This window comes from Asparagus officinalis, chromosome 4, assembly GCF_001876935.1.
Source record: "Asparagus officinalis chromosome 4, Aspof.V1, whole genome shotgun sequence".
Taxonomy (NCBI): domain Eukaryota; kingdom Viridiplantae; phylum Streptophyta; class Magnoliopsida; order Asparagales; family Asparagaceae; genus Asparagus; species Asparagus officinalis.
In genome coordinates this window covers 20,547,313-20,572,870 of record NC_033797.1, presented here as the reverse complement: position 1 = coordinate 20,572,870, position 25,558 = coordinate 20,547,313, and the positions used below count along the sequence as shown (strand labels likewise).

The following is a 25,558-nucleotide window of genomic DNA, read 5'->3' as shown; positions in this document are numbered from 1 at the left end:
ACATTGACCTTTGATCAGGCAGAGGGCACGCTAAACATAATTTTGGATATTCTTTCGGAAATATATCACGGGGAGGTTTGATTGCTGGTTCTTGTCTCATCCTAGAGTTTTGTAGTAAGACTGAGTTATTTTCTTTTACTGTCCTCCATGCTTTGAAAACCATTTACCTTATTGTTTCAGGATTCACTTTCCATGCAATTTTGGGACAGAGATAGTTTTGTTGATGGACCCATTCGCTCTCTTCTTTATATGCTAGAGAGAGAATACCCTCTTCATACTGTTAAACTTGTTTGCTTGCTGTCAGCCCTTTGCAGTGGAACATGGTCCTCAGAATGTGTGTATGTGATAGCCCTCATTTCTGGTTATTTGAGTCAATATTCATGCTTTCTCACTTTGTTTCCTCTTGTTTAAGCTATTAGAATTCATTATGGGTACTTTGATAACCTTTGATTATGGCTTGCTTGCTTGTCACCAATTACCACATATTATTTGTTTTAAAAACACTGTTTGGTTATATGATTAATGTGCCAAATTTCATCTACCTTATTTCTTGTTCTTGAACACCTAACTCTTGCATATGCTATAGGTATGGGTATGTACAAACCAGCTCCCCTCTTCCACCTCCTCCCTCTCTTGCACGCACAAACAACTCCTGTTCCATTATATCCAGATAAGAGAGTAAACCAGGACTCCTCTTCTTGGCATGGGAAGGGGAAGATGATATATTAATGAATAGTCATGTGAGCCCACCTTTGTCTTTGGTTTTTACTATGACACGTCGTGAGCATCAAATTTCTTAACATAGCAAAGAAAGGAAATTGAACCCTATGCATTGTGCTATGATTTGGCTCATGTATATGTTCCTTTAGGGGCTCCTCTTTGTAGGTATTAAAAAAAATGCCGAACTTCGAAATATGATGAAGGTCGTCATAGAGACGAACCTTGTCTTAATCAAAGATGAGGCCCGCCACGCAGCGAGACTTGACATCAAAAGACGAAGCTCGTCATTGGATACGAGGTTCGAAGTTCATCATTAGAGGTGAAGCTCGTCAGTGAAGACAAAACTCATCATCAGACTTAAAGCTCGTCAGTGAAGACGAGGCTCATAAAAAGGAAATTCATAAGACTTGCTACGCAGTTGGACTCAGCTATCAAAGACAAAGTTCGTTAGTAAAGATGAAGCTCGTCAGATGACGAAGTCAGTGAATACAAAGTGCGCCAGAAGAAGCTCACTATACTGCAAAACTGGTCTTATAAGACGAACATCGCTGCATATTGATGCTCGTCCAATCTGACGAACCTCGCTATGCAGCGAGACTCGTCGTCCGTAGAAGATCTAGCCATAACGGATTTGAAGACTTAGTCAGCCACGTGGGCTAAGCTTCAGGAGCACGTTACACCCTATTAACCAATGTGGGCTGAATTGGAGGAGACAGTTACGTCCTCTACCCACAATTTTAGCACGTCGGTTACGTGCTACACTATAGATAGCCATGAGCGGCTATGAAGATGGGATTTTTTGGAAAAATTTTGGCGATCGCGTGAAGAGAGATCAGTGTCTGTATTCTCGTGATCTAAGCCACTATCAGAAGCTTTTGTGATCTTGATCTGATCGTCAACGGGAAGCAATCTCGGCTTGAGTATCGAGAGAAACATCCTTTCGTCACAAAGAACCCATTTTTAAACAAATGAAAAGTCAAATTAATCCTCTCTTCCTCTGTAATCGAGAGTGAGTGATTGTAAGGAATTCGTACTAAGCGATCGAACCCATTCTTAAAATAAGGAATTTAATCATAAAATTTTCGACCCTACAAAAGATGGCGATCACAGTAGGAGACACCATTCTTTCCGATGAATTGGTGGTGGTGCAGTGAGACAAGATTACAGTGGGAACCGAGGTTGAAACTCTAGTCATAGAGTTCGACTAGATGAAGTATGAGGAGTTTCTCTCCTCTGGTAAGTTCAGTCCCGGCACGAAAATACCGTCGAGTCTCTTATGAGACTTCAGTCCATGTGGCTTCTGATGATTCAACTCGAGTTAACCTCGAGGAAAAGTCTATGCCTCTCAAGGATGAGGCTCCAGTAACTAATCGTCAGACAAAGAAATGAGTTGTCAAACACTCTAGTCGAACTTCGGCTTCTGTTAACCCACATGTCCAAAACCTGACCGTCGTTGACAAACCTCATCCAGCTAAGATAGTAACTCCTGTGCTCCACTTTCAAGACGTGCGCGACAACGTCAACATCAGAACCAAGCTCGTCGCCTCGAGCTTTGGTTTCGTTCAAAGATGAGGCCCGCCACGCAGCGAGACTTGACATCAAAAGACGAAGCTCGTCATTGGATACGAGGTTCGAAGTTCATCATTAGAGGTGAAGCTCGTCAGTGAAGACAAAACTCATCATCAGACTTAAAGCTCGTCAGTGAAGACGAGGCTCATAAAAAGGAAATTCATAAGACTTGCTACGCAGTTGGACTCAGCTATCAAAGACAAAGTTCGTTAGTAAAGATGAAGCTCGTCAGATGACGAAGTCAGTGAATACAAAGTGCGCCAGAAGAAGCTCACTATACTGCAAAACTGGTCTTATAAGACGAACATCGCTGCATATTGATGCTCGTCCAATCTGACGAACCTCGCTATGCAGCGAGACTCGTCGTCCGTAGAAGATCTAGCCATAACGGATTTGAAGACTTAGTCAGCCACGTGGGCTAAGCTTCAGGAGCACGTTACACCCTATTAACCAATGTGGGCTGAATTGGAGGAGACAGTTACGTCCTCTACCCACAATTTTAGCACGTCGGTTACGTGCTACACTATAGATAGCCATGAGCGGCTATGAAGATGGGATTTTTTGGAAAAATTTTGGCGATCGCGTGAAGAGAGATCAGTGTCTGTATTCTCGTGATCTAAGCCACTATCAGAAGCTTTTGTGATCTTGATCTGATCGTCAACGGGAAGCAATCTCGGCTTGAGTATCGAGAGAAACATCCTTTCGTCACAAAGAACCCATTTTTAAACAAATGAAAAGTCAAATTAATCCTCTCTTCCTCTGTAATCGAGAGTGAGTGATTGTAAGGAATTCGTACTAAGCGATCGAACCCATTCTTAAAATAAGGAATTTAATCATAAAATTTTCGACCCTACAAAAGATGGCGATCACAGTAGGAGACACCATTCTTTCCGATGAATTGGTGGTGGTGCAGTGAGACAAGATTACAGTGGGAACCGAGGTTGAAACTCTAGTCATAGAGTTCGACTAGATGAAGTATGAGGAGTTTCTCTCCTCTGGTAAGTTCAGTCCCGGCACGAAAATACCGTCGAGTCTCTTATGAGACTTCAGTCCATGTGGCTTCTGATGATTCAACTCGAGTTAACCTCGAGGAAAAGTCTATGCCTCTCAAGGATGAGGCTCCAGTAACTAATCGTCAGACAAAGAAATGAGTTGTCAAACACTCTAGTCGAACTTCGGCTTCTGTTAACCCACATGTCCAAAACCTGACCGTCGTTGACAAACCTCATCCAGCTAAGATAGTAACTCCTGTGCTCCACTTTCAAGACGTGCGCGACAACGTCAACATCAGAACCAAGCTCGTCGCCTCGAGCTTTGGTTTCGTTGGACGGTTTTCACTATCGACCGAAAGTTGACCAGTCCAAGTTTAATAAGTCTATCGGGGGTCAACTGGCTGAGGAACGTCAAAATGACGGATCTCGTCCCTACACCTGAGTAGGCTCAGAGAACGAACCTCATCCACAAAGTGAGGTTCAACCAACTCAATAAGTTGTTCACACTGAGGTTCATCAAGAGAACAAACCTCAAACTAAGAATGGACCGAGAAGGCGGATGCGCCAAGCTCGTCCTACCAACGAACCTCGTCATAAATATATGACTGACGAAGTTCGTTCAACTACCCAAGTTCGTCAACCTCTATCATATAGAGGGTCTCGCTTGGGTAAAGCCAAGTTAACAGATTCAGCTAGGGGTAGTCCCATTGTTGACCTCCGTGATTATCTCATACGCAAACGTAGCATGAGTCAGATGCAATCTCATTGCTGTTGCGAGAAGCTTATTTCTGCAGTGGTTTCCCAATGCCCATGTGGGGAGTCGACACATAAGTCTTCAGTTTTTGAACGATTGACTGAGCCATCGATGATCTCGTCATCCAGAAGAAGACGTTTTTGTCCCAAGAAATAAGCACCCAAGAATCACCATATTGAAGTGACGATTAATATGATTAGCAAGGATAAGAGCAAAGTTTCGGTTGATTCTTCTGAATCTTCTGATCCTGAGTACTCTCCAGGATTAGGTGAAATGCTTGTTGATGGACAAAGAGTGTATCAGCACACTCGTACTGGTGTGGTGATCCCACTAGACTGCCAAAGATTAGCAGGCATTACAGATGAGGCTGATGAAGAACCTGAAAACTCAACCATCGTAACCTCTCAGTCTTCCAATATCGATCAAAATGAACATGTAAGTGCTCACATGGCTGAAAGTGAGGAAGACATGGCAAGGAAAGTGGAAGAGCAACAATCAACCATCCTCTAACAACAGGAATCTATCAGACGCTTGGAAGCAATAATAGAGAGACTCCTCGGGGATAAACAACAGAAAAAGAAAAAAATCCATCCTCAAGCCTCTGGATCGAGGTGTAGGCGACCTTCACCCACCGATGAAGAAAATAGCCGTCGAAATCAAGATGGCAATGATGAAGACGAAGAGAAAAATGTTGTGAAGATTAATTCTGAATCGTCTGAAGCTGAATCCAATTCTCGTACGAAAGTACAAGACTAAAAATTAGATGATTTCCACAAGCAACTTGACATATTGATGCTCCAAGGAAACTTCAAAGACCTAGGGGTAGCTAGACCTTATCCAGTTGAATGAGATACTGTCTCATATCTCCCGAAATTCAAGCCGCTCAATCTAGTGCAATTCGATAACAAGTGTTTTCCTACCTAACACATTTACTATTTCCAGACGCAAACTGGACACAGTGGGGAATAACCTTATCATGACTCGACTATTCATTAGTACCCTAAAAGGGGTTACTTTTGAATGGTTTTGCAGACTAGAGCCTGAGTCTATTAAATGTTGGAGGGATCTAGAAAAGATTTTTCTGGTCAGGTTCTTTGATGATGACACCGAGGTGTCTATGGCCGCATTATTGGCGGAAAAGCAGAAAAAAACAGAGTCCGTCAGTGATTTTGTCAAAAGATTTAGAAATCGATCGTTGTATTCACGTGATCAAGTCTCGAAAGTAACTCTTGTGGAAATGTGCCGAAACAATCTTTCTATCAACATATTGTCAAAGATGGGCGCAGTTGAAGCTCGTTCTTGGAAGGATTTAGTTTGGCACGGAGAGCAGGTCGAGAACATGCTCAAGAGGATAGATGCTGAAGAACCTCAGGAGTCTCATCCTAAAAAGGGAGGAAATAAAGGCAACTTCAACCCTCAAAAGCAATCAAAGGGGAAAGACATTTTTGGCTGTGGATACTAAACCTTCTCCTAAATCTTCAGCAAAGCAAAAGAGCAATTCTTCTGATAATCACTTTCAAAAGAAATAAGATTTTAAAGATGAGAACATCGTCCCGATCCTTAAGTCTTTGATAAAGATAAATAAGATCAAACTCCCTGATTTGAGGCGATCTGAAGAAGTATCGAGGGCAGATGATCCTAACTACTGCATATACCACAGGATGGTGCATCACCTAACCAAAGCATGTTATATCCTAAAAAATAAGATCCAGGCTTTGTTGGATGTATGTGTTATGACCCTTCAGCCGGATCAGAAGAAGGTGTCGACAAACATGGTCTCGTTACAGTTTGGAGGCTTTGCGGAAGTCCAAGTTCAGGACGATGTGAAACTAATTCCTCAAACAGAGATCATGGTCATGAACCTCGATCCTCATCAATAAAAGGAGAATGGTATGGTTCTTTATATCACTCTCGAATGTGGAGTCATGTGAGTTCATCCTGACCTACTAGTAGATGGGCAATGAACATCAGCAGACTCGAAGAAATCCAAATCCAGAAAAAAAGTCCTACAATGCTGTATCCGTCATTCCTTATGAGGAAGTTGAAACTACGTTCCTCAGCAGTTCTGAAGACGAGCAGCCAGCGTTCACCACACAATCTATTCAGATATCAGGAATTCGTGGAGGAAAGGAGTATTTAAAGTACTCTGAAGCAACAGTTGCACCGCCAAGACCGGAGAAGGAGGTGGCAGATAAAATACAAGCGTCTCCCAATGAACCCAAAGCAAAGGAACTTCGTTAGAACAAGGCACTCAGGAAGGATGTTCCAGAGAGCTCAAATGGTCCTTTTTAGTTTAATGTGTTAGCTCAATTGGTCAACATCCCAACAAGGATCACCTTGTTTGAGCTTTTACGCTTATCACGATCAACAAGAGAAGCCCTCCGCGAAACATTGGCGGATAATGAGGACATGCCGAGTCTTGATCCTTAGGTGGCCATGCATCGTCTTAAGATCAAATCGGACGCTAAGTCTGTTAAGCAATAACAGCGGTGATTTCGGTCCCAAATCATGGAGGCAATTGAAATTAAAGTCAAAAAGCTCATTGAATCGGGATTTATCCGTGAGAAACAACATCCTGATTATGTGGCCAATATTGTTTCTGTTCTGAAAAAAAGGGGAAGATTCGAGTATGTATTGACTTCCAAGATTTAAATTCGGCTTGTCGAAAAGACGATTTTTCTTTACTTATCACGTATGTCATTATTGACAATACGTGCGGGTTTGAAAGGATGTCCTTTATGAATGGATTCTCAGGGTATAACCAAATTAAGATGTATCATGATGATTAGAAATATATTTTTTAGAACACCTTTAGGGATATACTGTTACACAGTAATGTCCTTCGGGTTAAAGGATGTTGGCGCTACATATCAACGTGTCATGATCATTATTTTCCAAAAATATTTAAGGAAGACTGCGGAATGTTATGTTGATGACCTAGTTGTCAAAAGTCATGACAAGGGAGATCATTTACATGACTTAAAAATAATGTTCGATCTTATGCGGACGCACCAATTGAAGATGATCCCAACCAAATCATTCCTAGGAATGGTCAGCGATAAATTCTTTGGGTTCGTAGTCACAGCTAATAGAATTCGTCTTGACTCAGACAAAGTCAAAGCTATTCAAAAGCTTATGCTTACAAAAAACCTTAATGAACTTCATAGTCTACAGGGGCGTTTAGCGTACATCCGTAGGTTTATTTCCAACCTATCAGGCAAGTGCCAGTCATTCTCGACTCATGAAAAAAGGGGTATCTTTTGTATGGGATGAGACATTATGTCAGAAAGCGTTTGAAGAGATCAAGCAATATCTCTCCAGTCTACTTGTGTTTGTTGCACCAAAGTCAGGTAGACCATTTCTGATATACATTCGAGCTACATAACATGCCTCAGCAGGACTCTTGACACAAGATGATGATAATGGTCATGAGCGGGTTTTATATTATCTCAGTAGGGTTTTATATTATCTCAGTAGGGTTTTATCAGGAGCTGAATCTTGTTATCCTCCTATTGAGAAGGAATCCTTAGCTCTGGTTTTCTTAGTCCAGAAAATGCGACATTACCTGGTTGGACAAATCATACATATCATTTTAGATCAATCCCATACAGGTGTTCATGACACAGCCTGATGTATTGAATTGGCGACTTGTAAGATGCGCGTTGTTGCTATCTCAGCTTGATATTCACTTTAAACCTCAGAAGGCGGTGAAAGGTCAAGCTATTTGCGATCTTATGGCCAATCATCTATTGAACGGGAAGATCAAATTGTACAGGATATACCTGATGAGACGTATGAAGCCAATATCATCTCGAAAGAACATGTATGATAATTATACTTCGATGGCGTAGCAAGAGCAAGTCCTACTGGTCCAGTTATTACCGGAGTGGGGGTAGTCTTTATTTCCCCATAAAATCATGTGCTACCTCGAGCTGTCTCTCTAACAGAACCATGTTCCAATAACGTGGCCGAATATAATGCTTTGTTAATTGGCCTTAACATAGCCAAACGTCTGGGTGTGAAGCATCTAGAGGGGTATGGTGATTCACAACTCATCGTCAACCAGGTAAAAGGAGAATATAAAGTTAGGAATGAGGACCTCGTTCCCTATCATACCGCAACTATTGCGTTGACCAACTTATTTGAAGGCTTCTACATTGACTATGTATCCCTCCTTAAGAATACCTATGCCGACGCATTGACAGCTACATTGGCCCTACCTGAAGGAGCTACCCAGCAGGTTACAGTAGCTAGCAGATAGTTGTTTCGACTCAAGTATGCACTACAAATTAACGCAGTCGTCGAAGCGTCGGAACCTCTCGAGCCTAGGGATTGGCGATTCCCAATCATTGATTGTCTTTTATGACTTATTACCCGAAGACATAAAAAAAGAGAATCTGTTCGCAGACGAGCACCTAGATTCTACTATAATTTCTAGTCCCAGACTTTATATCGAAGGTCATATGACGGACTATTGCTTCGCTACTTGTCAAGCAAAGAAGCAGAAGAAGCTCTTAAGGAGGCTCATGGTGGTATTTGTGGAGCTCATCAGCCTAACCCTAAGTTGTGCGATCGACTTCGTAGACTGGGTTATTATCGATCAAATATGGTTAGAGACGTCGTTGCTTATGCTAAACGATGTCATGCCTGTTAGATACATGCTAACTATATGCATCGGTCACCCGAACATCTTCATCCATCAACCACTTCATGGCCATTTGAGATGTGAGGTATGGACATTGTTGGCCTAATATCCCCACCCTTTTTCAGCGGACATCGCTTCATTTTAGTGATAACTGAATATTTCTCCAAATAGGCGGAAGCAATCCCATTAAAAGAAGTCAAACTAAGTGATGTGGTTAAATTCATAAAACACCATATTATATACATGTATGGTGTTTCGAGACGTATCATCCATGACAACGGGCCTAATTCGTTAGCCAAGCTTTCACTCGATTCCGTGATAAATTTAGAATCAGGAATTTGGCCTCATCAGCCTACAACCCTACTGCTAATGAACAAACAGAAGCTTTCAACAAAATCATTATCAAAATTTTTACTGAGATGGTCTCATCAAACAAAAGAGACTGGAATGAGAAGTTGGGTCAAAGCTTGTATGTTTATCGCACAACAGTTCATACACCGACAGGTGCGACACCATACTTATTGGTATACGGATGTGAAGCCATATTACCACTAAAAATCCAAATTTTATCTCTTCGGATAGTACTTGTAATCGACATGATGACGGAAGAAAATCACCGTTAACGTCTCGAAGAGTTAGAGCTGCTAGATAAAAAACGACTACAGGCTCAACAACACATTGAATTTTATCAGGCTCGGATTTTCTGAGCATTTGATAAGAAAGTCAGATACCGCACATTCAAGGAAGGTGACTTGGTTCTCACTGTCTGACGCTCAATGATTCTGAACTCCAAAAAAAAAGGAAAGTTCGAGCTAAAATAGGAAGGACCATTTGTAGTGAAAACTGTCTACTCAAATGGAGCGTATCATCTCATCAATCAAGATGGTGATAAACTCATGTTGCCCATCAATGATAAATTCCTGAAGAAATATTACCCGTAGGTTCTTGGTCATAAATGGAGCGTATCATCTCATAAATAACGTTCGTTTTTCAATAGCGACATATTATGTGATGTGTTGCTATTTCATCATAGTCGTCATACTTTTAAGTCACTGAACGACATGATCTTCCTAATGTCGTCATTCTCACAAATAATGTTCGTTTTCCAATAGCAACCTACTATATGATGTGTTGCTATTTCAATCACGATCGTCATACTTTTGAGTCAATGAACGATGTGATTATCCTAATGTCGTCATTCTCACAAATGACGTTTGTTTTTTTCTATGACAAGCCTACTATGTAATGAGCTTCCTTTTTAAATTCTCAACACTCAATTTTAACTTAGTCATTTTCATCATACATTTGATCCAATGCGTAGAAAGGCTAAGGATAGAGGAAAAATCTTAGCACTTGAGTCTTAGAGAAACTCTTCGACAACTCATCATACTGAGGGAAAAAGTATGAATAGTTCAACTCAAACGGTAGTTGGTAAACACATATCAAGTCCGTTGATAGCTGAGGGTTTGCTAAAAATCCTAAGTTATTATTAATTGCATAAAAGAAGAGAACAATCTGTGGATAAAACTATAAATTTTATTCATACAATGATTGAAGTTACAATTACAGAAAATCAAAGTACATAGATTGAACTTAGAAAACTCGAACTACACTACGAGGTTTAGTTACAAGTTCTTTCAACGACCTTCAGAGCTAAAACTACGAAGTTTGGTTACAAGTTCTTTCGACGACATTCGATAACGCCTTCTTGTGCAATTTATTGAGCCTTTTACAAGGGTGTTGAGCTTCATTTTCAACAACGTTGTGGTTCTTGTTGTTGAGGTTTCATCTTTCGTTCCTTGGCATGAAGTCTTTCCCATGCTCGACTTTCAACTTTGGTGCTGGTAGCACACACCCATCTGCTTGGGTAAACTGTGTACTAATAGAAACACCACAAGCTTTGAGCATAGGATCAACATCTTCCCCATTCCAACGGAACGTGGATGAGTTACAGAGTGATGTGTCATTTTTAAAATAGCTGCTGATGCTCGTGAGAAAGAAGGATAAGCCCTTCAGTGGGTCCGTAAAGCTGTCACATAACCCAAGATCCAAATAAAGGGTTGCATGCTTGGGGGTGCATGCCATGTTGAAGGAGTAAACATGATTGAACCTGGGATATTTCTTTGGGGTTGCATTCGAACGTCCAGCAAGTTGCTGAAACACATCCTGACTTCGGCTCTGAAAGATTGAGAAATTCTCAAATGGACGAGCCACTGCAAATAGCAAAAGGATAAAGTTAGCACGAGATTCGTCAGGCAAGTGAACCTCGTCAGACAAGTTAACCTCGTCAGACAAATGAACCTCGTCAGACGAAGGAGCCTTTTATCAAACCAACGAGTTTCGTTAGAAAGGTAGTTATCTTTCTACTGAGGAATGAGGTTAAAAGAGTGAACTTCATTAAACCAACAAGTCTCATCATACAAGAAATGCAACGAACAGTTAAGGAAAAGATTGTTCATCTACCCAACAAATGCTTAATTTTTCTAAGCATAAATTTTGCGTTGGTGGATGGATGTACGATTTAATTAGAGTTTACCTGAAGCAGTAGCGTCGATCAAAGGGACCATGATATCAATTTTTCCTACCTCACCGGCGACGATCATTGAAGACAAAATGTTAAAGTTGTGAAGGGGATAAAGAAGGGAACATTGAAAAGAGGAAACTTCTCTGAGTCATTTTGTTACTCGGCTCAAAGAAGAAGGTGATGATTCTTCTCGAAGAGCGATGGCCTATTTATAGGTAGTGAAGCCAACCAAATAGCTGGGATCCGTTACACGAATCCCTGAGCGCCAGATAGTCAAGAGGCGCTGGAACTGAAGAGACGCATTCAATGCGTTCGTACTTGACGCAGATGGAGCATGATTTGGAAGGGTGCATTAAGTATTAAGTACGTATTGCTATCCCAACAAAGTGACGGATTCATGTGGATCAACAGCTCGGAACTGTTGGAGTCCGATTGACTTTATCTAATGGGACTAAGTCTCGCTCCAAATTCTAAAATGACGAAGGTCACGTCTCCTACGGAGCTCGAATTTCGAGACTCAGTTGAGACCAGTTCGAGCCTCGTATTTGAAGGTCAAAATGACGAAGATCACTTGAGACCAGTTTGAACCTCGTCTTTAAATTTCAAAATGACGAAGGTCACTAGTTCGAATGAGCTCGAATTTCGAGACTCAATTGAAATCAATTTGAATCTCGTCTCCAAGGTTAAAAGGGATTAAGGTCACTATTTCCCGAATATCGAGGTTCGGTTGAAATTAGTTTGAACCCTATGTCCAAACATTGGAAGAATGAAGGTCATGATTTCGGACTAGACTCGAATAGTGAAATCAGGCCGAACCTCTCCCTAAAACTTCTAATTGACGAAGTTCGTTGAATGTCAAGGCTTATTTAAAACGAGGTTCAACAAAATTTGAACTTCGTCTTGAAGTTCCAGGACTTATCACTACAAAATGATGAAGCTCATTAAAACCAATGAACTTTGCCTTAACAAAGTGAGGCTCGTCAGACCAACTTCGAAAAAAAAGTCCTAAGGGTTGAGACTCGTTAAGAAAAGTCTCATGCCCTCGCACAAACATACGAACTTTGTCAAAGAGGAGTTGAGATGCACAAAGAGAAGAGGCTAGTGGATAAAACCATAATTTCATTAATGAGAAACGACTACAAGAGCCAGGCTAAAAAAATTAAGGAAATTCAACAGTTTTGCGGATTTCCTCAGCGAGTTTGTTCAAAAACTCTTGGTACTCCAATTCAACTTCTGCCATGGCTTGCTTACGCAGATCATCATCAGAAAATACTTTCACATTATTTACGGCGTTTCCTAGCTTCTCCAAATCATTGAGCTCAGCCTGAAGCGATGTTTGATGTTCTGCCTGTTTGGTTGCCAAAGTTTACTGCGTTTTTGTTGCGCTCTTCAATTCATTCTCTACTTTTGTTAGCTTAGCTTGGATGTCAGCGAGCATAGCTTTATAAGATTCAACCAAACGTTGCTGGTTACGTTCAGTATCAACGACCTTTTTGTCCTCACTGGACAACTTTTCGCTAACCTCCTCGAGCTCTTTGACTTTTGCTTCTTCTCAAGCACTTGGCGTTCAAGCTCAAATAGAGAACCGTCCCTTTGCCTCAAGAATTGCATAGTGCGTTCTTCAGCTATAGGGAGGAGAGACTGACTGCAGTGATCCTGCCACTTTTTGAACACGCTTTCAACCTTTGTCAGACGTACCCAATATGGCAGCATAGCTATACTGCTAGTTAGCTTCTGCATCAGTTACAGAAGAGGCTCCAACACCGCCTTAATCCCAGCAAAATCCCCATCATGATCCAATACCTGAGTAGGGGATTCCTTTAGAATAGTATGAAAATTCTTCCGGACCATCAACACCCTAAATTCTTTTGCCGAATCGAAAGAAGAAGAGGGTGTAGCATCGGAAGGCATCACTTTCGATTTGCCAACAGACGTAGCCGTCACTTCTGTTGAAATCGATGATGGGGTGAATACAGTGGTTGTTGCAATAGCTGCAGGAGCAGCAACAATAGATGCATAAACAACAAAGATAATGGCAGGAGTAGTAGCAAGCACGATTGATGCTGGAGTTGGAATTTCCATTGAAGCGGTAGAGCTGGTGGGTACAACACTTGTAGTCATTTCAGTATCGGCTCCGAAAACTACATCCAAAACAACTTCGGTTTCAACAGTTACCTTGAGAGCAACAGTTGTATCCGTAGCTGTCCTAGTCTCAATAGTTGTGCTCAGAGCGACCTCAGTTTTGATTGGAATAACAAGAGCAACAGGAGCGTCCTCAGCAATTACAGTTGGCTCAGAACGAGATCTCACACGAATTCGAGATAGTGGAACCACTGTTATAAATAACGGTAAATAGCCCCGCATCATTAGCGGCGCTAATAGCGTTAGCGGTCTATTCCCGCGACGCTATCGACCGTTATGCTATCGCGCAATAGCGGTGACATATTACGAAATATGTCTGTTCGTAAAAGCGGCCAATAACGTGTCATAACGATAAATAGTGAGCGATTGCATTCGAAATTTGTTTTTTGACTGCTATTTAAAAGCGGTTTGAGGCTTATTTTTTTAAAATTAAACTCAACCCTTGACCATTGCATTCCATCGTCTCCTGTGATTTTCAGCATACTCCTGTCACCTCACATAACCTCTGACATCTACCTTGATACTTTCTCTCACCTCCTTCACCGTGAGCTTCTCTTAGGGCAGACCTGTCATCGCTAAGCTCTTCTTCTCAAAGACTACGATTTTTTGACTGCTCCAGTCATCTTTGGTATTATGTGATGGTTACATGTCTATTTCATGTTTATGATCTTTTTAAAATCATCAAATATGTATTTTTAGATTTCTTAGTTTTTTCTTTAATTTTTTTAGTATTTATACATATCTAAATTGAACCGCTATTTGACTTTGTATTTTTACTGTTTTTTTGTCGTAATAGCCTGAAATAGCCTTAGCGATGCCTCACCGTTACGCGACGCTATCCGCTATTGATAACCTTGAGTGGAATGTCGTCTTCAGACTCAAACTCCTTGCCAACTCCAATTTGTTCGATGAGAGGAGAGATTATCAATGGAGCTTCTCGCCTCTGCTTCTTCGCGAGACATTTAAATTTTCGCATCGACCCCGACTTCTTTGATTTCTCCCCCACTTGCCTTGAAGCTTTAGCTCCTTCAATTCGTTCTGTAGAAGGAATGTCAGAGGTTAAACATCAATAAAATGGCAATTCAAAGCTTACGATAAACTGAGACTAGCGTACTGGTGGCTCCCATGGCAGGGCTGGGTTCCCTAAACACAGCTTCAATGGATTGTTTAGGTGAGGGTATACTCTCAGAAGCATCATGTTGAAAGTGCTCAAATGCCTCATCAGTATGAGCAAGATCCCTGAAGTCACTAAAAGCAGCTCCGGTTTCAAAGGCCTCACCCTTCCCAGCAGCGACGGGTATGTTACTCCCGTATTTATCAACACAAGGAGATTTCGGAAGCGTGCTCTCGTCCAGAGCCGCATCCACTTCTTCCTGGGTCTCATGAGGACTAGAAGGTCGAGACTCTTCCACGTCGACATTTTTCTTGACGTATAAGAATTCTTTGAGTCCTGGTATGCGACTGCTATTAGAAGTGTTCCCCGATCTATAACGACACCGAATGAAGCGTAGTCCCGATGAGTTGACATTGAAATTTAGGATCGCCGCATTCGTCATGCAATGTCGCTTACAATAAGCAAGTGTTGTCCGGGGCTGAGGATTCTATTGTGGGAGAGAGAAACGAGCACATGTACCTCCGGCGATGGTCCAATACCAAGCCCTTGCTCCAATAATCAGACTATAACCTCTAGATTGTAATTGAGTGTTGGGGTTATCAATGTACAACTGGTCATAACCAAATTGGTGGGCAAAGCGACAAGACAGATATGGTTCTAATACACACACGGGGCTGAAACGATAAATAAGATACCCGGGACGAATGCTCTTGAGCCACAAGAAGCAACCGAGTGACAAGGTAGTGTAACCCTGACCATTTGATTCGTCTACTACAGCTTGGTCGTAGCTGGTCCCAGGAAAATGAGAAAAACATCGATTGAAATCAAAATTCTTATGATCTCGGAGAATACGTCTCACCGATGCTATATAATGTTTACTCCAATCTGAGTTTTCCAACCTCTGAATAAAAGGAGTAACCTGTCCTTCTACACGAGCGGAAGACACGTCCATAAGACGAACCACGTTATGAGATAAGCGTCGGGCAATTCTACCTTTGAGTTCTTAGCACCTTAACAAAAAACGTAACATAAGCGTCATAATCCCCAGTGGATATGGGCGATCATGGCAGGAAGGAGGGCATAAGAACGGTCGTACGCTAAACAAACGGCCGAGAATACCACATCTCTTGGCAATGCATCAAAGCTATTAGAAGGAACAACAATATGCTTGAGCCATAACATGAGATATCCCACCAGTAAGGCTTTAGAAGAAATTGGTTCCCCATTAGAAAAAGTAACTCTCAAATGTTGTGCCTACAAAGTAATCATGTTCATATGAAGATGTTACGTAAGACAAAGGTAGATGGGCGAGTATACGTCGAGACAATTCACCTGCCTCACAAGGACCCACAAAGACCCAGTGGTACTATGTGATCATTCATATGATTCAAGTTTTTAAAAAGGTAATGCGTCCAGATGTTATGGCTGAGGAGCTTTTCACCTTTCTTATCAGCCCTTCCCTCCGTGTTCATACAAATATAGTAGTGACACATTACCTCCCAAAAGGTTTCAACCACTTGAGAGTGTTCCTTCTCCAAACCAGTTAACTCCTTGAATCCCGGGACATATTCTTATGAGTCTTTCGTATGACAACCCTGAGACTTAAGCCATTTCATGAAGAGGAATTCCCAATTCACCGTTTGGAGTGAAGAAGGTACGGGTGTCTGGATTATATAGCTCCAACACACCAAAGAATTGGTGATAGTTATTCTTTAACTCGAGTTGTGTCGCCCTAATGGGCGCATAAAGTCCAAATCTCTGCAGGTCTTCTTGATTCTCCTGCAAGATGTATTCAGTGATACGAGGCCATCACTGGGTAGAACTCTAACGAGACCAACCAGGAGTCTTAAAGTCCTTAACGGGAATTTTCTCCTTTAACTTAAAGAAAGCATAACCAAAAGTGTTAGCCTCCTTGGCTGTTTCACCGACGGGTAATTCTTTCTGAAATAGTCCCAGGTGCAATCCGGTTACGTAGCAACTACTACTATCTATCTTGGCGTTGGAGAAATAGCCATATATCACCCCATCTTGTGTCTGGGTTAAGTCCCAATCCATCTTCCTTGGAGCGGAAACAATTTTCAAGGCAGTGAGAGAACAGTCACGTTCCATCGGGGCAAGAACATACGTCGTCCGTTCACAGTCCTAAGCCATCGGTAGGTTCCAACTTCCAATAAGTATGGATCCTCTGAAGAGTCTCCAAACAGGAAAACATGCTTCACGATATGATCACGATCAAGTGATTCTAAGGGAGCGTCCGTGATCAAACGTTTAAAAGTGGAAATCGAATGCTCAAAAAGAAGTTAAAGTTCTTCTTGTTCTCGATCTCCAAACATAAAAATATTTTCAAGGGAGGAATAATGTGAATCATATTCCGTCGCTTGAATACCATCTGATTCGAAATCACTATGTTGAGGAATTGGAACAAAATGATGCACAACTGCACAAAGGACAAACAAAGTTAGTCCATAGAATGAGTCACTGCCCAATGATACAAGGGTCACTCCAACAAAGAACTTCGTTAAATATACGAACCTCGTCCAACAACGAACTTCGAGCCTTGTTAGTTAAACTAACTTCGTCAGTTGGACGAACCTTGTCAGTGCAAACAAATTTCGTCGATTCAATGAACATCGTCGGTGAAGACGAAGTTCGTCAGTCAAACGAAAGCTCATTTGACAGACCTTGAGGATGAACCTCGTCAGAATAGGCAACACAGTTGGACATATAAATATGAAATTCAATCAGACGAGGTTCGTCAGAAAAAGACAAAATATGTCAAGATGGCGAACTTCATCAAATCAAAACACGTCATCTTTCAGAAAAATTGTCTCAGAAAGTGAGAAATTGTTCATCTCTGTCAAGAAACCCAATTCTAAAAGAGACAGGGTTCATTTGTGTTGAAACACAGATCTTGCGTTCAGATCTATTACCTAAGAAAGCGGGCAAAGCCGCAGGATCATCTGAAGAACCATCGACCTTCTTGCCCTTGCCTTTGCTTACAGCGATTTTAGGAGCCATTGATCTGGGATTGGAAGCTATCAAGAAGAAAAGTTTGAATTTTGGGAGGTGAAGGGTTTTGACAACTCAAGTGATCAGAAGGACTCTTCGTATGATGACGATATAAGATCTCGAGGCACCAGCTAGCAGCCACCTATCGGGTCTGGAAAAAGGTGGGTAGCAATTATTGTTGATAAGATTGTAAGGTGTCATATATGTGTGAGTCTGACAATATTCATATAGAAAGACGAGGGTCAGCTAATTGCTGAACTTTATGGTGGACCTCACAAAAGCATTGAATTGCGAAGCTAACTTCATCTAGATGAACCAGACAAATTCAACATAAGAGGATTCAAAGTGTTTCAGACTCCATACAACCCAATTCAAGTCTGAAAACTTTGAAGGGGATTTTGCAGACATTAAAAAAAATGCCGAAGTTCGAAATATGATGAACGTCGTCATAGAGACGGACCTCGTCTCAATCAAATACGAGGCCCGCCACGCAATGAGACTTGACATCAAAAGACGAAGCTCGTCATTGGATACGAGGTTCGAAGTTCATCATTGGAGTGAAGCTCGTCAGTGAAGACAAAGCTCATCATCAGACTTAAAGCTCGTCAGTGAAGACGAGGCTCGTAAAAGGAAATTCACAAGACTTGCTACGCAGTTAGACTCACCTATCAAAGACGAAGTTCGTTAGTGAAGATGAAGCTCGTCAGACGAAGTCAGTGACGACAAAGTTCGCCAAAAGAAGCTCACTACACTGCAAAACTGGCATTATAAGACGAACCTCGCTGCATATTGAGGCTCGTCCAATCTGACGAACTTCGCCATGCATTATAAGACGAACCTCGCTGCATATTGAGGCTCGTCCAATCTGACGAACTTCGCCATGCAGCGAGGCTCGTCGTCCGTAGAAGATCTAGCCCTAACGGATTTGAAGGTTTAGTCAGCCACATAGGCTAAGATTCAGGAGCATGTTACGCCTCTTTAACCAATGTGGACTGAATTGGAGGAGACGGTTATGCCCTCTACCCATAATTTTAGCACGTCGGTTACGTGCTACACTATAAATAGCCATGAGCGGCTATGAAGATGGGACTTTTTGGAAGATTTTTGGCGATCGCGTGAAGAGAGATCAATGTCTGCATTCTCGTGATCTAAGCCACTATCAGAAGCTTTTTGTGATCTTGATCTGATCGTCAACGGGAAGCAATCTCGGTTTGATCATCGAAAGAAGCATCCTTTCGCCACCAAGAACCCACTTTTAAACAAAAGAGAAGTCAAATTAATCTTCTCTTTCTTTGTAATCGAGAGTGAGTGATTGTAAGGGAGGCGTACTAAGCGATCGAACCCATTCTTAAAACAAGGAATTCAATCATAAAATTTTCGACCTTATGCTCTTCTGTTGATAGGGGCACTTCAAGCTCATCAGGATATGTTGACAGGTAACCCACAAGGTACAGACAATGGAGAGAAGGGGCTTTGGTGGACTAACTAAGTTGTTACTTATCTTGCTTGCGCACACACCACAACACAAACGAAACTCTTGCTCATCATCTCAACTCTTTATGGAAAAATTTTGATAGTGCTGGCACCTAGTTTAACGCTAACTTTATGATGATAGTTCATAGTTGTGATGCCCAAATATTTAGTCACACATCGCTGACTTAGCAAAGGGTGGGTGGTTTTACAACGTTAGTCAAGTTGCAAGTATTGACTAGTTATTTGTGATAGTGGCGTGAGCTAAACAAATTGTTACACTTAGTAGATCCCAAGGCTTACAGAACGCCAACGAGATCGTGGGCCAGGGGCGTGTGGATCTTAGAATCAGAGCAGTTGGCCAATAAGAAGTGTGGAACTAAGTGCTGTGCGGAACTAAGTGCTACATTGTGTGATCGCTGGGGAGCCACTTCTAGAATCCACATCACTCGGTGGTGCTACTGTGACGAACCAATTCATGTTGTGATGAGGACGTTACACATTTAAGGTGGGTGATTGTGATACCGTAGTATCTAGTCCCACATCACTCACTTAGCAAAGAGTGGGTGGGTTTAAATGGTTAGTCTAAGGAGACAAGTTGTAACAATAGCTAGTCCTTTTCGACTGTGGTTCACTGGTTTGAGCCAAACAACGTGTTGTACTTAGTGAGTTCCGGGGGTTACACTACACCAACGAGCTTACGGGCTCAGGACGTGACAATATTAGCACACCTTTAATGGTGATAATATTAGCACACCTTTAATACAAGATCTACACAACTTATGTTTCCAAATAATCTTGGACTATTTGACTTTGTTTAATTGTTTGGAAATACTTTTAGATCCTGTGGTGTTGTGGTGTTCTTATAGCCAGCCACTATTGGAGCCAAATTATTACAAGAAGAGGATTTAAATCAAGTATTTGAATATAAAGATTGGTAGGGGGTCTGCAAAAAAGTTGAGGTATTGCAACCATGTTGTAGCTGAGCATGCATCCATATTGCATTTGATTAAAAAAATGATCTCGCTAGTTTAATTTTGTTAACTTTATGGAATTTAATTGGGTATCAATAGATGTATTTAGTTTCATGTTGCGTTGTCAAAAAGATAGTCGACTGCTTAAGCACATTGCTCCTCTACAGTTTTTCAGTTTTCGTCACTATTGGATCTAAGCCTATTAATCTGGGAATCACCTTTTGATGGGTCATTATTGTTCTACGTTTGAAGGTTAAATATCTCATGAGTAATGAACTTAGAAAGATTGTGTATTAATATCTGTCATAGGATTTATTGGGAATGTGAAGCTAAGAAATTTATGATCTTCATCTGACAGTTTGTAGGAAAATAATAAGAAATTAAAACCAACAGTTACAAATTTGATCCAGATTTTCTGTTTTTATGAATATAAGTCTAACATGTCACAATCACAAACATGCTTTATAATATCGAAATTATATCATGAATATTTGCAGTCATAAATTAGTAGAAACTTCATCCTGTGCCTTTTTATTTCCATTCTTTAGATATCAATTGCTCCTCATGTTTCTGCCCACGCTTTATCTAGTTCAATGAAGGTAGTGGTCATGTCATGTGTGCTTTCCTTTGTTCTACTTCAGATTACAGGATCTTTGAAGCAAGTCCTAAGTCCTGTATCTATCATAATTTTTTGCCTTTTTATTGACATTAGGTGTCAAAAATTGGGATAATGGCTTTGTTGTTGTTGTTGTATTGGCACTTGTCAGGTTTAAACATAATCCTTTTAATGTTTCATTTCTTGACCTTCTTCAGTAGTTTGTATAAAATTTGAATAACTTGTACGATACAAATGTTGTTTTTGAAAAAAAAAAGACTTTTTTCATTTGCAAAGGTTTGTATATTGATGATAAAATTTTATGGTTCATTAAATCAAATTTGTTGTATAAGTTGCATAGAACTGTAAATCTATTTTTTAATTTTAGCTTTTTTTAATATTTTTTTTCTTCAAACAGATACAACTTCTTAGAGAAAATGAGTGGTATAACATTACTGTCTGAGATAACTGATGGGTCCCAAGTTGTTGACTCCTGCAATATCATTTTAGCTCCAAATCAGTTAGATATTCCTTCAATTGAAGGTCTTGTTATCCCTAAAGGGACCTATGGTCAGATTTTGAAAGTTATCGGTGCAAACACTGCTCTTGTTCGTTGGGAGGTAAATTTTTTAGCATTAATTCCTTTTATCGTTGTTTTCGTAGTTATGAAGCAAGTTCTTCATTTGGATGTGATATGGTTTAAAACTAGCAAAAGGTATAATCTTCTCAGTGACAATTAATAGTTGGTACATACGAAGCGCTTCATGTTTATCTGCATCATTCTATCCAGCTACAGCTATTCTACAAATTTTAACTTTTACATATCACAGCTATTCGGTATGAGTATTACATGAACGCAGATTTTTGGTTGTACCTATTATTATAAGCTACATAAAGTTTAGATGTATCAATTTCCAGAAGGATGTCAATTCTATTTCAAATATTTGATCCAAATCCTATATCATCAATTTTGTGCAAATATTATATTTGTGCTTGTCAATTGCATGCTAGGATGCTTAGTGGATTATGGGCACCCATCAATGTTTGCAATGTACATATATTGTCTACAGTAAAACGAAGCATTCAAGTCAAGACCTAGACCCTAGTCATACTAAATCATGAGGCTTGAAGAGCAATGTAAGTTTCAAGAAATAATAAGCATAGTTAGATGGAGCTATCTAATATTTTGGTATATATTATGTCATGTGGAGATAGGCCCTCATCTACTAACCAGTTTGTTAAACACATATTTTGTTATGCCGTGTTTCAATGGTCTTTTCCTATATTCATATTTTTGGTGGTAGTTGACGGCTAGGAGGAATTGATTGCTCTCATCAGGGAATATATCGACGTCTTCGCATGGAATTATGAAGACATGCCAAGGCTCGACCCCAATGTCGCAATGCACCACCTCGATATCAAACCAGATGCCAAACCTGTCAAGCAACAGCAAAGACGGTTTCGTCCGCAGATTATGGAAAGTTTTCTGCTACCCTATGGAAGCAGTCATTATAGAAGGCTTCAACTTTGTTTTTTGCCTCCTCGCCTCCCTCATCCTGCTCCTATGGAAGCGGTAATTGGAGGAGGCTTTAATTTTGTAGGTATGGTAACACTTGCCCTTAGGTCTGTTTAGAGTCATCATATTCAAGGTTTTAAATATCGGTTATCGGGAATTTATCGGACGACCAAAATTCTTATCGGATAGCGGAAATCGGGGATATATCGGGGATAAGTAGTATTTATCGGAGTGATATACTAGATGGTGTATATATATAATATAATAACTAAAAAATGTAATCTAACCATGCTTAATGAAATATAAACATACCAAAATGTAAATCATCATGTTTAGAATCACTAACCAATTATAGAAAGCAAAACTTGCATCTTGACTGCACGATGAAACTATTCGATTGCATAGCCTTACTTATCGGCCGATAATCCCGATAAAAAAACCTTATCGGCCGATAAGTACCGATAACGCCGATAACTCCCCGATAACTTGCCAAAAACGATGACCGATTAAAAATCCAAGTTATCCTATCGGAGAGCTCCCAAATCCGATAACTCGGCCGATAATATCGGTTATCGGCCGATATTTAAAACAGTGATCATATTACTATTGAACCGTCTTTGCCTATTTGATGCATTTGAACTCATATTGTAACAAGTTAACAACCGATCGTGTACTTATTTGATGTAAGCCTTGTAATCCAGCAAATCTTTGCCTTCATTGTACTTGACCACCCACTATCCTTAGAGCAAACTTAAAAGTCTATTCCTACATTTTGTTTTTGGAACAGTGATATCTAGATCACTTAAAGTTATTGCTTTCATCACGACCTGTCGTGTCCATCCATGTTAAAGCAAAATGTCACTACTTTTTAAAAGAGATCTTTATATTGTAAATCGGTTGTTCCTGTGTAATACTTCTATTGCTGGCATGGACCATAGTGATTTTACAAGCATCTTAGTGCAAAAAAATTAGCAGTTATTTTATTATCTTTGTGGACATCCTAACTTAGTTTTTAATTTTGCAGTTTGCACATTCAGGACTTTTTCTTCTGTTATTGCGTCTGACTCAAGGGTCCAACTCATGTAGTTATGAAGAAATTTCTGCTATTCTTGAATTGCTTGATCGAATGCTTTCATCTAATGTGGTAACTGCTTTTCATATCCTCTTGGATCTCTAAATGAATTTGCTTTAGCACAAGTTCTTGCCCTTTCATTTTAATGATAGTTGATCAGATATTTCTTTGTAACCATGACCATTGCCTTGCTGAAACCGATATTTATCGTACAATGGGTCTGGGTCATGGTCCATTTAAACCTATCCTATCATCTCTTAAGTCATTGAATCTCGTGGTTTATATTTATGGAAGTGTTCAAATTTGCTAAATGTGTAGTATAAGAGTCTACAGACACCTCATGCAATACACAGATGGGCCGTCCAGATTGTTTATCCCTACTTTCGACGTGACTTCCACATCATATGATCTCTGTGAACCAAAGTTGAAATTTCCTATAAACCTGTAGCCTATAAATTATAGAGTCTCAGATATGATGGCTCAAAAGGCGTTAATAGCCTGCTATTTTGGTTTGTTGGGTTCGTACATCAGTTGTTTTGAACTAGTTAATTTCTGCCAATTCAGATTTCATGATATATTAATTGCAATAATTAGTTTGAATGTGAATTTTAATTACCCACTATTTTGTTTAGACATTTTAGTTTGTTGTGTGTGAGTGAATTGACACATACTTTTCTTTTATACATCCTCTAATTGAAACAGTATGTTATTAGTTGTAGGAAGAAACAACCAATGATTTCTAGGCTCTTGCAAGGAAGTATCACTTATGAGTTATAATTCTCTAGGCTCTTGCAAGGAAGTGAAAAACGTCTACCAAGTTTCTTTGGTTTATACTATAAAAATGGTTGAGTATTTTGGCTGAATGAATTGAAATCTGAGCGAATGTTCTATCAATCTCAATGAATAATGTGGATATTTCCCGAAGTGTCACGCAAGTGGAAAAATTCCTCTAAACTGTTAGTAGCCTTCTGTTAAACGTGTCCTTTCCCGTAATAAAAAATGCGGTAAATATTGTCCATGTTTCTCTCTGACTAAACCATTTGATGTTTTCTTAAGGTAGAGATGTTGTTTTGCAGGAAGATCTCAATAGATTCCATCAACATGAAGCTCAACCTTATGGCTGCATTCAGTTGCTAAGTTTCATAATGTATACTTAACTAAGCTATTGATAAATGATTCTTGAATGTAAGAGATCTGACCAGTTCTCAGAGGGCATTATTTTTCATATTAAGTAGAGTGATTGTAATTCTAAAATGTTAGACAGAAATATATTGTTAGGTTGCACAAAAGCTGCACAATTTTTGTTCTCATAAATTGCTGGTTCGAGAGAAATTCATGGTCACTACATGCCCATAGGATGCAGTTCATGAAGTAGAACCTTATTTTAATAGTGATTAAGCATGTAAATTGACTTCTTGGTGATGGAATTGGATGGTTGTGTGCAAGATGGATATGGAAACTTGTTTGGTTTATGAGCAAATTTTCATATTATAATTAAATAGAATTATAATATGATGGCCTAGATATATGCTTGAGGAGCCTTAATGATCAACAGTCCAAGTAAGCACCGTTTGTTGTGAAATGTATGACGTAATGAATTATCATCCTATAAAGTTGGTTGATTTTGTTGCATTTTCGGTCCCAAAATGGGTATCATATTCTCCCCAAAGTAGATGAAAGCAGTATGCATCCATGGTCATTTTGTATGCTTGGTATGGACTATATTCCACACACGCTCACTTATTTAAGTCGGAGTGTTTGAGAAGGGAATGCGTTGTGGAAATAACAAAACCAAAATGTCTAGTATCTATGAAAAAAGGAGGGGTATAAATCGAGCGCTCTTTTTAAGGCACGCTGAACGTTACTTGGCATAACTAGGACTGTTTTTCAATTTCAGTGAGGAATAGTGTAACTGGATTCACTCATGGAGGGCGTCAAACTTGTTTAGCTTTAGGTGAAGTTTAATTCGCACTCTACTGGTGGTTACTCAAGCTAAGCCCCATAACACAGCATATGCCGAGGCGAGTATTCTCTAGAGATTATCTATGTTGGAGCGCTCCAGTGTTGAATTGCTATAACACTTTGCAAGATATCTCTCTGGGGAAAGCTCATTAAACCCATGGTTTCAATCATTTTCATGGTCCTAACGATCATGGTCCTAATGATCCGGTCTTTCATCTCTCCTCACATGGATGCATTTATATACCTTGGTGCTCAATGTAGGATGTATAGCATTGGGACCAAACCTTAGTCCTTGAATGTGTGTTTTAGTTAAACCAAGAGATTTTATGTGTGCTTGACCATGAGGGAAAAAGTTTGTAGGCCAGTTTTTGAGCCATAGAAACTAACGTACCATACTTGACAAAGACGCGATATATCTTTCTGTTCTTTAATATTACTTTCTATTTGTTCCTTATCCTTGCATGTAGTTTTGCTTTTTTTTTTTTGGGGTGGGGTGGGGG

General features: G+C 40.2%; 1 protein-coding gene across 3 annotated transcripts in view; it reads left to right on the top strand.

Moving 5' to 3' along the window:
- LOC109836876 overlaps positions 1–25,558 on the top strand; it is a 65,464-nt gene that overhangs the window by 10,740 nt on the left and 29,166 nt on the right. For all 3 annotated transcript variants that reach the window (XM_020404917.1, XM_020404916.1, XM_020404915.1), the window contains exons 11-14: positions 19–75; positions 181–338; positions 20,927–21,128; positions 23,049–23,168. In XM_020404917.1, the coding sequence (XP_020260506.1) occupies positions 19–75; positions 181–338; positions 20,927–21,128; positions 23,049–23,168 (537 nt within the window). The remainder of the gene's footprint in view (positions 1–18; positions 76–180; positions 339–20,926; positions 21,129–23,048; positions 23,169–25,558) is intronic.